General features: G+C 41.4%; 1 protein-coding gene and 1 long non-coding RNA gene across 2 annotated transcripts in view; one reads left to right on the top strand and one right to left on the bottom strand.

The window, feature by feature from the left end:
- Nucleotides 1–4,981, bottom strand: part of LOC114620542 — a 7,927-nt gene extending 2,946 nt beyond the window's left edge. The window contains exon 1 of the long non-coding RNA XR_003711329.1: nucleotides 4,561–4,981. This is a non-coding gene — a long non-coding RNA (uncharacterized LOC114620542). The remainder of the gene's footprint in view (nucleotides 1–4,560) is intronic.
- Kcnh8 (potassium voltage-gated channel subfamily H member 8) overlaps nucleotides 4,954–14,457 on the top strand; it is a 365,508-nt gene continuing 356,004 nt past the window's right edge. The window contains exon 1 of the mRNA XM_028766666.1: nucleotides 4,954–5,202. Within this exon, the coding sequence (XP_028622499.1) occupies nucleotides 5,127–5,202 (76 nt within the window). The 5' untranslated portion in view covers nucleotides 4,954–5,126. The remainder of the gene's footprint in view (nucleotides 5,203–14,457) is intronic.

Here is a 14,457-nt window from a genome sequence, read left to right as displayed (position 1 = left end):
AAAGAAAGAAAGAAAGAAAGAAAGAAAGAAAGAAAGAAAGAAAGAAAGAAAGAAAGAAAGAAAGGAAGGAAGGAAGGAAGGAAGGAAGGAAGGAAGGAAGGAAGAAAGAAAGAACTATAGGTGTAGATGAAATAATAATTACGATAACTAATATTTATTTTCTCTCCCATACAATTTTTGCTCCCACAATGCACTAAGGACTCTGTAAGCCACTGGGAATACACTGGAGAACAGACAGTGGAAATTGAGATAATTGCATTATTTGTGTTGCCTTGTTCGTCACCCAACATCTGCTTTGTGAACATGTGTTCACATCATCTCCATGGAACTCAACAGAAGCGGGTTGCTTAAAGGTGCACAGGGGAGCACAGCATAGATGCTATCCAACTGAGGGGTGGCTGGTGGGCAAAGTTAGTGTTAGGAGGTGAGGCCAGTGAGATCAAACGCAGAGTCCCAGAAGAATACTGTAAACTGGCGGTTTTACGGTCTTCCTAAGTCTGTTCACATCTAGCCCAAAGCTGATGCTTCTGGAAGCTTGCTCCTTTTTTCCAGTATTGTTCAGTCTTGGGCACCAGCACATCAGGATGGTGTCATTCACATTCAGGATGACTTTCCCCATATTAGTTAATCTAGAACTGCCTTAACACACACACACACACACACACACACACACACGACTCACTAGTGGCATTTCTTAAGCTAACCAAGGGGACCACCAAAATTAACCACCACTGTTGCTATAATTTACCTTCTTACAGATGAGATTCTCTGGAACCCAAGTACATGTTCCCTTTCTTTTCTCTCCTTCCTTTTTCTCTTTCCCTCTCCTTCAGAGATTTATGGTCAACGAGCTATTCAAACTGCTTGATAGAAACAGAAAGCAGGTGTTACCTTCCAGATGGTTTTTCTGTTCAAGGATGGCAATGGAAGCCTCTGTTTAAAGATGTGCAACTACAAGGTAGTGACTTTCCCTTACCCTGGGTAGCAGAATAATTGCATTTGTTAGTTGATTAAGCTTGAGTGGGTCTTTATTTGCTACCACAACATAATTTTACCACCCTGACTATCGAGGAAGTCCATGACAGTGGATCATAAGGCTGTAAGTGCCTCCTGGTTTTCCTTTGAAACACTCAGATGAGTAGAAATGTGCCTTTTAGGAACTGGCTGCACAGTGATCAAAGTCAGGTTTCCTACTGTGTTCTAAAATCAAGAATTTTCCAGGACCATGTTAGAAATCTCTAGCTGATCTTTAAGTCTGTTTCTTGTTGAGCCTGTGTGGTCTAAAATTTATTTTCAATACAGAATGCCACATAGTTACTATACATGTTTTTTCCCAGAATTTGAATGGGGTATGAAGGCTGTTCACTGTTCATGCTATAGATCTTTGTGCAAGTCAACCATTGTTTATAGCAGAGATAGGAAATTGTAAGATGGTTAACTCCAAACTCACTCTTTTTTAGTTGCATTAACAGCCAGTTGGTTAAAGTATCAGTGATATTTATTGTATTTCCTAATACAACTTTGTATCAGGAGTATGCAGTGGTTAATCTCTTTTTTCAACTTGACTGGATTTGGCTTGCCTCTGTATTTCCAGACCATTAACTGAGAAGAGAGGACCTACTTTTAATGTGGGGACATGACCACATGGGCTAGGGCCCCAGTCAAAATATAACTGGAAAGGGAACACTGTGTGACTTTTCTTGGGGAGACATGCAACCTACAACAGACTAAACCACTTTACCTTAGACTATCTCAGTGAACCCATGAGAGGACTTGGCTGGCATCTGTATCTTGAAGAAGTTTAGTTAGCTTTGACAGTGACTAAGGAAAGCTGTGTTCCTGCAGGCAAACTCAGCTTGCAAGATATTGCAAGATATGATTTGTGTTTGAATTTAGGGACATTTGGTGTACTGTTCTGTAAGTAAATCAGAGAGCTTTGCCTGTGTCAGTTTTACCTAGAGTTTTCCACAGTTTAAGAAATCTAGTGCTCTGGTTACAGGAATTTTGTGCCTTATGTTATATTGTAGAACCCAAAATTTGACTTTTCCATAAGGCCTTTAGGTTGTGTGTATTGTGGGGCTGTCCTACAGTATTGTGCAGGCCACAGAGCAAGTTCTGAATCCCTGCAGTGGAGAAGGATGTACAATAAAATGAATTGGTGTTCTTTTGGTCCATCAGCAAAGGATTTTCCTTTAAGTAAAAGATAAGGTTTAGGACAGTTGCCTATCAGGACACATTTCTTTTTCTTTTTTCTTTTTTTATTGGATGTTTTATTTACATTTCATATGTTGTCCCCTTACCCCATCCCCCACCCACCCAGGAACCCCCTATCTCCTCACCCCTCCTCCTTCTTCTCTTCGGATGTAGGATGTAACCCCTACCTACCCCCCAACTCCCACCTCCCCACCCTCAAATTCCCACCCCCTGGGGCGTCCAGCCTTCATGACGTCAAGGATCTCTTCTTCCACCTGTGCCCAGCAGGGCCCTCTGATCTTACATATACAGCTGAAGCCATGGATCCCTCCCTAAGTGCTCCCAGGCTGGTGGTTTAGACCCTGGGAGCTGTGGTTGGCTGGTATTGTTGCTCTCCTCATGGGGCCACAAACCCTTTCAGCTCAACACCATCAGGACACATTTCTATCTTTGATTTGAAGGTGACAAAATACAATTAAGAGGATTCAGTGTGCTTAGACTCCTGTGGTGGTTGCGTTTTAATAGGGTTGTTTGGCCTCTGGTGCTACAAACACTTAGCAGAAATACCAGAGGGTGTTTGAGCTGAGCTTAGAGATCCTGGAACTCAAGACCAAAGATGAAAGATGAGAAAGATATCCGGGTAGAAAAAGGAAACAAGAGGCAGTATGGTCCCCTTCCAAGCTGTTTGGTGGAAGGCTGGGATCTCAGGTGAGTTAAGGGCAGGGACATTGTGCCCAGCACTAGCCTTGATTTGCTCTGGATAATGGAGGAAAGACTAAACTATGAAATGATACATGACTGACTTCTCTTGCTACAGAACCCAACGGCCTTTTGGGTTTCCATTACTAAACCCCGGTATGGTTTCGTTCTAGCAAGCCAGGCCAGACTAAAGAGGAAACAGTTGTTTTTGTTGGCTTTTTTTTTCACGCTCAGGCACACGTATAGTGGCTTACACATAAATTTCATGCTTAGCTTCAAGCCACTTCCCACTCTTCCGTTGGCAGAGGCAGTCTGGGTTTTCTTTGGAGCCAGGAACCGCCCATGCAGAAGCCGAGCAGGGACTCCCCCATTTCTCTCTCCTGGCTCCGCCCAAGAGGGAGCCAGCAGAGCTCAGCTGTGTGTGTGTGTGGGGGGGGGGGGGGGGCAGCCAGGTTTCCCTGCAAGGAACAACTGGCTCCATAAAGAGGGGGTTGAGGGAGGGGAGACACCGCTAATCAGGAGCAGTAACCGGAAGGAAAAGGGACAAATAGCCTGAGCCTCAGGAGGTGGCCACCCACCCGGAATCCCCGACCCTCCCGCTCCAGCGTGTGTGGGCGGATCTGGAATCTCAACACAAAGGGAATCCTCGGCAGCAGGAAGTGCATCACCAGTAAAGGGGACCAGGGGCGGGGACAGGGAGCTGCCTCCTTTCCTTTTCTACCCCGCCCTCACAGAAGCCTGGACCGCAGCGAGGAAACCCCTAGAGTCCCTTCATCACCCCAGGATCCCCAGGGATTCGAGCTAAGAGCCTCTGGCAGATGTTTTAGGGCTGCTTGCACCTGCTGCCACGCCCGAATCCTGGAGGCGGGGACCCAGCGGTCTCTGCAGCACCGCAGACACCTGTTCGCGTTTCCCTCCTTCCTTTCCGGGTGCAGCAGCACCTGGGCTTCTGTTTGTTCTCTCTTGGACTCTTAACTTTCCCTTTCCTTGCTAGGGATTCAGTGGAACCGGGGCTCCGCACTTCCCTTTGCACTCCTGCAGGGATGTGCTCTAGGTTTGGGTGGCTTTCTTTCACAGAACGTAGGTGGAGAGGGAGTCCTCTCCTGAGCACTAGCGTAAGGGGTAGAGAGATCGCTTTTAGTTTTTCTGAAATACCGGCAGTTCCCGGCGCCCGGCTAGTTCAGGGGCTGAGGGTGGGGTTGAGGGACCCTTACGGCAGGAGAGAGGGGATCCCATTGAAGCAGCTTTTACACAGAAAAAGAAACAACAACAAACCTCTGTTACTTCCATGTATTTTATAAATCAATAAAAATAGCAAACTTTTCTAGAAACGCTCTATGCGCATTTCGGGGGAGAGAGGGAAACCATTACCCATTTAAGAGGGTTTTTCCCCTTTTAAGTTTTGGTGGTTGGAGAAGAGCAATGAGAATTTGACAAGGGAGTGTACCTGAATTTCCTTTTAGAGCGGAAGAAGAAGAGTTTACAAAACCTCACACCTGGAGAGACCCTGGTAATCAGAGTGGCAGGCACTCAGCTGACTTGGAGCTGGGGATGGCAGGTGCACCGGAAGGGGGACAACCTCCCTCCGGAGCCCCAGGCTGCCTTTGCTACCTAGGACACCACGGTGGGGTGCCTCCCCCTCCCAAGTTCTAGGCGGAGGCGGGTTACCTGCGGTGACCTGTCTCCTCCCCTCCACGACACCACACCCACGGGACTCTGGTCTCCCGGGAGAGGGACAGAGCTCGAACAAAGGGGTCTTTGTTCCCGGCTCCTGGGGGGCGGGAGTTGCTCTGGCTCGCATTTCTCTATTCCTCAGCGTCCTTGGGGTACTTGAGGCTTAGCGCCGCAGTCTCCACAGATGGGGCGCCGTCCTCCACGACCCTAGAGCACGGGTCAGGGCGCGGCGCCCCGGGCCACCGTGGGCTCTCGAAGGCTCTACGGAGAGACCCTGGGGGTGTCGCTGCAAAAAGAGGAGGGAACAGAAGAGGAAGCCCGGAACGAAGCGGGTTGAGAGCTCTGATCGCGGGCTGCTCTGGTCACCGTGCAGTGGCCGGGGAGTAGCTCCTTCTGCTGCCATCCACCCCCCCTTCTTTGCCTGGCCCCATCCTCTGCACGCCTGGCCCCCCGCCCCTGCCGTCATCACGCTCCTAGTGGCTTCTCCCAGCTTGGCACTTTCCTACAGAGCCATCCTTGTGGACAAACTTTGATGGGGAATTTCACACAGCGCTGGAAAAATGCCGGTTATGAAAGGATTACTGGCGCCACAGAACACCTTCCTGGACACTATTGCCACCCGTTTCGACGGAACACGTAAGTAGGGCTTGCTGGAGTTGCCCGTTTCCTTAGGATCGCTTTCTCTTCGACTTTTACTCCCTCTCCCCTGTTTCCATCCGCGCAATAATTTGCCTTCTTTTCTTGTCAGAGTAGCCAGGGTATCTTTTAGGCGGAGAAAAGGAAACAAAATAAAACAAGACCACCCCCCCAACACACACACACATACATACACACACACACATCATAAAAGCACTTGGTATTGGTTTAGATGAATCACTTGATTGCCTAGGTCTGGCACACAGGAACACAGGTCTGAAAATGATCAACAATGTGGGACCTGTGCTGTCCGGGACCTTGAGTAGCTTGATGCAGGGTGAGATTCTGTGCACTTTATTTTTCTAGAGTTCTGACGGTGTCCGGATTAGAGTTTGGAGGTTTTCCCAGACTCCTGTGTTTTCCCATTCGAGTTTAAGAAATTCTGCGTAGACCCATGCAGGCCAGGTGTGATCTGTCCATAGACTTTTCTGAGTGTTTTGAGTCTCTCAGAATCTGGCCTCTTAACGCTGCAATTACCATAATACTCAAGGAATGACTATTGAGGAAGAAGGAGTTGAATACTGTGAAGACTGATTCGACCACAGGGAAAGTTTCAGAGTCTTGAGAAGTGAAATAGTATTGAATATCTGACTTTTTGGGTTGGACTGTGGGAAAAAAAAATGTGAGTGCAGATACAATGTTTTGTGTTCTGGAAATAGCCCGGGATCTTTCAGGACCACGGTCAGGTCCTCTCTTCCAGGTTTTTTGTGCTGTAGCCTCGGATTTTGTAATTGATTATAACTCTGTTCTTAAGAAATGCTGACAGCAGGTCCCACCAGAATACCCACATCTTCATTACAGGCAGTTTCCCTTTCCTCTTGCTCCCTTTCCTGTCTGTTTCATAAAACTCATATAGACTCATTCATTCTAAAAGACTCATTCATTCTCAGCAGTTCAAGGGGTCCCTATTTTATACTGTGGCAGTGCATCTCCTGGAGCCTGTGTGAGATTTAACATCTCTTTCCACTTCCACACAGACTATCTGTATATGCAGATCTTTCTAGAGTGGGACACAAGATTTTAATCTTTTGAAAGAGTTGGACAAGTTTTGCATGCCAGAAAGATGACTCTTTGGTTTTGTTTGGGTTTTGTTTTTGAAATTCAGCCTCGTCAAGGCTAGTCGTGACTATTTGTTCACATTTTTTTTTTTAGTTCTTCTTTAAAATAATCTTTATACATATCCAGTCTTTACCTTTTCATGTTGTGTTTTATTAGATGACAGTAAGAAAAAATTACTCAGTCACTAGTTCAAGTCCTGTCCACCGTTACCACCTTCATAATCAATACTACTGATTCTAACTGCTCTAAAGGTGACATACTGCCAAAATCAACACCACTGTTTCTAGCTGCTATAACTGGGATCTCTGAAGAGCAGTTCTTAACAGATGATGGTATTTAAGTTCTTAACAGATGAATATTCCAAACCAAGATGATCTAAACATTGGTCCTGAGTGTATGTCTTAAAGGTCAGGGATTAGAAAATACTGGTTGACTTATCCCATTGTCATTTAAAGTTGAATGGAGTATAGTGTATACTGTATACTGAGTCATCCCAGCAGAAACCTAGGGACCACCTCAGAGAGACATTTGCATTTCAGTTGCTAATAAAATAGGCTGCAGTATGAGAATGTGGCCTCTCTCTGACTCTCATGATAAGCAGAAGTACACATGTAGAGAGATGGAGTTATGTGTGTGTGTGTGTGTGTGAATCACACTATTTTATACATTTTTGTTAAAGAATCGAAGCTTAGAAAATTTTAAATCCTTTCTTTAGAAGCTAATCATATTCCAACATACCTCTCTCTCTCTCTCTCTCTCTCTCTCTCTCCCTCTCTCTCTCTCTTTCCCTCTCTTTCTCTCTCTCTCTCTCATTCTCTCTCTCTCTCTATATATATATATATATAAAATACATATATATTTGAATATCATACACACATATATATATACATATACATACATACATACATACATACATACATATATATATATATATATATATATATATATATATATATATATATATATTTGGTGACCATACCTGATCTGTGCTCCCATGGTCTTGAGGATTCCTGGAGAGATCCAGAGTGCATGAAACCAAAGAATTCCCAAGTAGTGAGTAACATAAACATTGACAGTGGAAGATTTTGTTTCCAACATTTAATGAATATCTTTTCTCTCAAGAAACTCTGTTACAAAAAGATTGCTATTTTCTGATCTAATTTTTTAATTAAATTGCAGGATAACTTTAAAAAATCTGAAATTAAGTAAATTCTCAATCATAGAATTTGCTAAATGTAGAATTGTGGAAATATCATTCTTTCAGTTAAAGATTTAGTTGATCTTATTAAGACATATTTTCTTGTTGATACAATTTTTTTTGTTGATACAATTTTATTAAGTAGTTCTAGCCATGAAAAATTTTCCAATGAACATTTTATTTTCACTTGATACATTCATAAAAGTAATTTATTTTCTTACAAAAGACAAGGCTGTATCCAAGTTTCAGAGTATCAAAATTTTAATTGCAACCTCTGCAATTAAAAGGTGTGCTGAAAATTTTATATTGCTGTTTTATTCAGTGAACATTGAGTTGACTATTCATTTCTACCTCATTTCTGGGGCATGTTTTATGTGCTTGCTCATGTAGGTTTTATTCTTTTTTTTATTGGATATTTTATTTATTTACATTTCAAATGTTACCTCCATTCCTGGTTTCCCCTTCACAAACCCCCTATTCCATCCCCTTCCCCCTGCTTCTATGAGGGTGCTACCCCACCCACCCTCTCTCATCTCACTGCCCTGGCATTCCCCGACACTGGGGCATCAAGCCTTCACAGGACCAAGGGCCCTTCTTCCCATTGATGCCAGAGAAGGCCATCCTCTGCTACATATGCAGCTAGAGCCATGGTTCCCTTCATGTGTACTTTTTGCTTGGTGGTTTAGTCGCTGGGAGCTCTGGGGGGTGGTTTTATTCTTATTTTGAACAATTTTAATATAAATAAAAGAGAAAAAAAACATCCTGGCACACTTTCTCTTTCTAACAAACAATACACAAACTGTTTTTTTATTATTACCCCTACTGATTTACTACCAAAATTAAAAACATTAAAAGAATTCAGGGCATCAGCTAAAGATCTCCCCAGGGGAAAAATAAATGTGCTCCCATCCAGATATCTACAGCATAGTACTATAAACTTAAAGTTTGCCAGGACAACAGGAAAGAGGTTAGGTTTTTATCACCTATTGCTACTCTACTGATCTGCACTGTCAAGCTTTCTTTTTCCCCTCATTTTCATATATATAATTTATAAACATTTTTGAAAACAAATACTACTTATATTATAACTAAAGTGTACTAATTGAAACATCTTCTAGATTTTTTAATTGAAGTATAATGAGACAGAGACCAAAAACTCTTTAGCTGTTGAATCCATATATCCCATTCATGGAGAAAAAATAATTACAATAATTTGTTTGATTCATTTCATGGATGAATACTTCTCACTTAGCACATACAGGCATATATGACTATGATCATACCCAACATATAGCTTATGTTTACATAGATACTTTCTTGACTATGTTTAGTGCACTGTAACCTGTCTGAATAAATGTTGACTTTAACTATATTAATATCATAAATATTAAAGCAAAAATAATAACATTTTAAGGATATATTCCGAAAAAATCCAGTTATTAAGTATGAATATTTGTCACCATCTGTGGCATAAGTATTATCTGATGAAAACTTATATTCCTTTTTTGGAAGATAGAGAGGCATGTCCATTCCAAACATGATGGTGCATTAGCCTACATGTTCCAGACTTATCTAAATTTGGACAGAATGCTTCCTTCTCTATGTGGTTACTAAGACAAATTGTAACCTGATGTACCCCATCAATATGGTGGTACCTAACATCTTCAAAACAAAGGTGGTCCTCATTAATGTTTATATATATTTTATGCATACTTATATAGCATTACCAAAAGATTTTTTAAAATGTGTTAAGGTTATAATTCTTTATGTGTGGATGCAATTTTTATGTGGAGTTTGTTTTGTTGTTGTTGTTGTTGTTTTAAGTTTTTCATGTTAGAGACATAGGAAGAAACACAGTACACCCAGTGCTGCCAAGGGCAAATCAGTGTATATTAGGGCAAGAGCCAGTGGAACTCTCCTTAAGTCTTTGCTGAGTTGTGGTTTGGAGAATGTTAGCAGAGGCTGACAAAAGGCAATAGACTTTATTATGTGTGGGCCTGTCTATAAAGCTTGTATGAATACACTTAAGGAGACATCTCTGGCACTATACTTACTGAAGTTTGCAAAGATTTGTACTCTTAGGTCTTGCTTTGTTTTTACCTGCTATTGATGTAGATTTTGTATTCCTCCTAGCTATGCTTAGGAACTCAGGGTCCTATGTTAGTATTCTATTTCTATGTAATAATCACCACAACAGAGACGTTTGCTATCTCCCTTATGTAATTGGGATGCCTAAGCATGGGTCAACTGAGTCCTCTTCTAGTAGGAAGGCAAGGCCGTAAACAAGTTATCAGCTGTCCCCTTCTGTCCTAAAACAATGGTTGGCAGACTTGTATACGTACGTATATCTGAGGTCCTGGTTTTCTTTCCAGCTGTCAACCAGGCACTCTTCTCAACAGCTAGAGCCTGCCAGGGGGTATTACTGTTCCTTAGCCTCTCCCATGCATGATCTCATAAGAGAACGGCTTATTTCTCCAAGATCAGCAAGAAGGTCGTTTGTAGAAGTTCCCTTAAGTCAGGACCCTTCAAGATAATCTCCTTTCTGATGAACTCAAGGTCAGCTCACTACTTCTCTTGATTATATATGCCTCATCTGCATATTCATGTGTCCGCTTCACATTCCAGGGAAGGGAATTCATGGGGTGTGTATGTATAGGTCAGACTGTTAAAATCCATGTGAGAATTCTCTCTATCGCAGCTGGTGTCTCTTTACCAATGTCCTAGCCTACTGAGACACACACCTGCTAGTCCACAAAGCAGGTTTTGGAGCACCTTCTGCTAATACAGTATGCAGGATACCATACTGACTTTATATCTGAAATCATCAGTAACAGAAGGTCTAACTTATGTGGGATTTTTCTCTCACATCTGGCAGTGGCAGAAGTATGAAGCAGCCTAGGACATGGTGGTAAGCTGTTTTCTCCTTCTCTCATGTAGACACAATGTGAGAGAGGTGGGGAAACAATTCTGAAAATAAGTCTCAAGTCTCCTGGGTGAAAGAAGGATGCTTCAATCTCCTTTTAGAGCAGGAGGTACTAGTACTTGGCCCTCTGCTAGCTGTAGAGTCAGATGTGAGTCATCAGGAAGGAGTGGTACTGAAGGACAGTCTACACATTTTAAGGTGACAGGACTGGTTTTACCATGTTAGTGTGGATTAGTTCTGGAGAAGGTGCTTTTCCCCGGCGCTTTCTCCTTCTTCCTGCCTCTCTGTTTCAGGTTCAAGAAACTCTACAAGGTGCACTCTGGCTTTGAGGTTGGTTGTGATAAACAGAATTATGTTTTTAAATTTAAACTTATCATAAAGGTAGAGAAAGAGAAGAAGAAGAAGAAAGAAAGAGATGGGGAAGAGGGAGGAAGAGATGGCAAGACACTGTACATTCATTCTCTTTTGGTTTTGTTGTTCACCCTCAAAAGAACTGTTTTAGAGAATCTCATAACATTTGCTGCAATGAACAAGGTATTTAAATTACAAGAACTAGATATATGTCCTTATCAGAAATTCATTGACAACAAGTTCAAATAATTAAAGAGTTGTATAGTCTTTAAAGAACGACATCACATAGTTTTATTTTGATATCATTATAATAAGAAACAATGTGTATCTAATAGGTTAAGAGTAAGGCATGTGCCCACACTTCTTTCAGCCTTGGCCTTTGGCTTTACCTTTAGGCCAACAGCCATGGCAGCAGACATTTTGTCAATGAGCTCCTCAGAGAACAAAAGGCCTGTGTGTACATGTGTGGAGGATTCTAGGTTACTTGATTCTGAGATATCTTAGATCGACATACTTCTGGGAAGAACATATTCTCCATGGAGAAGGGAATCTTATCCCTTGTATCATCTTTCTGATAATGTTTAATGGACATTGTCTATATACTAAGCCATTACACTGGGATAAATCAAGCTTGGCTTTTTTCTCAACGGGGGCAATGATACATCTACACAAACTGTTACAATATAGTTCAGAATAAGGCTAAAAGTCTTCATTTAATACGTAACACAGAGTAGGAATGCTTATGTATCAGAGCATCCAAACCCACTCTATTGATTTGGCCAGTTTTTGAACCATGTGCTGCTGACATTTAGATGGATTTTGGAGGAAGAATACATATGTTAAAGAACAAATGGGGCAAGATAGAGGTTGGTGGATGATGAAAACCAGTTAGATCAGTTATGGGAAGTCTCTAAATCCCTGGTGCCCATCAGAAACTAATATCTCTCTCCTTGGCTATGGGCTCCATAGACTGCTGTGTTCATTTTCTGGCAGAAGTGCCTGTTTTCCCTCAGGGAGTTAGCTTTCTGTTAATAGAAGTAAGTGCTGATTTCCAGCTGCATAGTTGACTACTCTTCTCCTCCAGGGGCGTTCAACCCTGCATTCTACTATAGAATTTTGCCTATGGTGAAGAAAAAAAGATTGCAGGTCTACTGGAATTCTTTCCTGGTGACTGTGATGGCAGGTGTGCTAGCAAGCAGTCCCTGGATGCCAACTGGAGAAAAGCCACAGTTAAAAGGCACAGTCTTATAACTGCTGCATAGGGTGCAGTTCACCTACACTGTGCTTTGGCTGACAATCATCCAGATTCTAAGTTTTTAGTCCATTTTTGTTTAGTAGAGAGACAAAAACAAAACAAAACAAAAAGATGTAATACTATAGTTTTGCCTATGGCAACATTCAAATTTGGCAACTGGAGCAACTGAAGAATTTTCTCAGGAGTTCAAACACTCAAATATAGTTCTTAAATTGAAAATTCTCTAGAAGATAGATCATGCTTTCTTCTGCTGCTGTTAATGCAGCTCTCTGCCTCCCTGAAGTCCATCAGAATTCACTTGTCCACAGATAAACTAATAATCTTCTCTAGCCCATCAAATGTATTTGTCTTGTTTCGTCTCCTGGCCCTATTCTTAGCAATACCATCCTTCTGACTCTTCATTTTAGAGAGTTAAGTTAGCCTTCACTGCACACATATTTAATTGCTTTACTACAGAAATACTCCAGTTTGGCCCCTCACATCCAGTCACTCTTCATTGCTCCTGTGTTAATTTGAGCCCTCCTTCACAATCATGAAACTCAATCTAACTGGACTCCAAGGACAGTGGTCTCTTTTGCTATTCCTGCATCATCAGATTCCTTTATACCCAGAATGACTTCTATTAGGAGTAACATGAGCACTTAATTGGGTCTCTTGGCTTTGTACTAAATCTTGAAACATGCTTCTGCAGGATAATTCAAGCTACACCTCTTCTTCAGGTTGCGGATAGACTTAACCCAAGCATATTGCTCACCCAAACCTTGGCGACGTAAAGCTAAATATGCTTTGTGAACCTCAAGACCCACCTCTGAGAAAGTTCTAAGAGTACCCAGGGGCCTCCCTCTGCTTTAAAAATAATCTTCTCATCTCTCTAGTCAGCTCTTTTAAGTATTCATAGTTCAGCACCCAGAAATAAACTCTAGGAAGGTCTGGCTTGCTCCATTTCTTAGACTTTCAACAGAGTCTTTTTTCTACACTTATTGTTTATGTGAAAAAATGTATGAAGATCCTTGAAGGCCGGAGTCCCTCTTTAGACACATCTAGTTGTCATCAATAGTAACTAGTGTTCTTTTATTAAGGAATCTGTGATTACATTAGTTATGAAATAATTCTGGGGGTAGATCCAAAAGAAATTTGTTTATTGTGTCTACATGGATGCTGTGTAGGTCTTCGTCTGTTTATTCTGACCACAACCCAAAGTCTAGTGAGATAGAAGGCAACTCATTCTTTTTCCATTAAAGTTGACAAAATGCAAGCTTAGAATTCTACCACATCTCACAAGCCGGTGATCTATGTACATAATCACACAACTATGATATGTGTGTATAGCACATGTAAACATGTAAACACTGGGTACTTAGTGCTATCACTTCCAGTTTCTATCTCTTTCAGAAAGGATTTGTCCTTTAATTTTAACCATTTGTCATCCATATGCTGTTTCCTTTCCTTCTACTAGATTACGCTATAAGTACTTGTCTCTTAAAGACTAGTTTAAATTGATGTTTAAGACTCACATTTGGAAGTACTAAATGTATTCACTGTGAAAAGCAGCTTTGCTCATAAAAGACAATCTATTGTCCATTTAAAAAAATATCTATTTTCTTTGAGATTTTGATGCTTAGAATTTGCTGATGTACTGATTAGGATATTCTTGTGATTTTTTTTTTTATTGTGAAGCTAATCTTCCTATGAAGATATTCTGATTCTCATAGCTTTTTTGTAGTGATATCATTTGTATTTTTACTTTGTAAGACTCTTACAAAGAAAATTCTACCTATTTTCAGTTCGCTTTTATGAGAAGGAATTATACTCTTCTGTATCCTGTAACATATCTTAGCAGAAAGCATTTTGCTTTTCTCTGCAGTGAATTTACAGGACAAAATGGGCATGCTTGGTACTCTAGCTCTCAAATGTAATCCAAAGTGCTTTTTTTTCTTCCAGAGTTTCTTTTGTTCTATTAGGTCTTCTGGACAGAGGTCTTTACTGTACATGTCATTTAAATGAGCTTCCTGTTTCAGTTATTGAGCTAAAGAAACTGGAGACGAAAATACTTATCAGTCTTGCTGTTTCATTTGTTTTTCTAGAGAGAAATATCTATCCAAGTGTTTCAGTTATTGTGACTTTTGAGGACCCAGGTTGTATAGTAGCATATTTTGGGGAGTTTGCTACACCTCCTTTGGCTTTCAAATATCTGTAGTGTTTTATACACACACATTAACCCATATAGCTGTTGAATAAAAGACACGGAGACCTGATATTTTTATTAACAAGCTGCTGGCACTATGTTTAGCAGGTTCAGAGCTATTCTAACCCAAGTAAGCTATTAATTCCAGGATAAATGCCATCTGAGTCTTGCTCTGGCTTGTTTTGCTCCATGTGTGTCCTCATAGGAAACTCCCTTGAGGAATT

This window comes from Grammomys surdaster, unplaced genomic scaffold (assembly GCF_004785775.1).
Source record: "Grammomys surdaster isolate TR1022 unplaced genomic scaffold, NIH_TR_1.0 169, whole genome shotgun sequence".
Classification (NCBI taxonomy): Eukaryota; Metazoa; Chordata; class Mammalia; order Rodentia; family Muridae; genus Grammomys; species Grammomys surdaster.
Note: the sequence above shows the minus strand (reverse complement) of the source record. Positions and strands in the feature narration are given on the sequence as shown.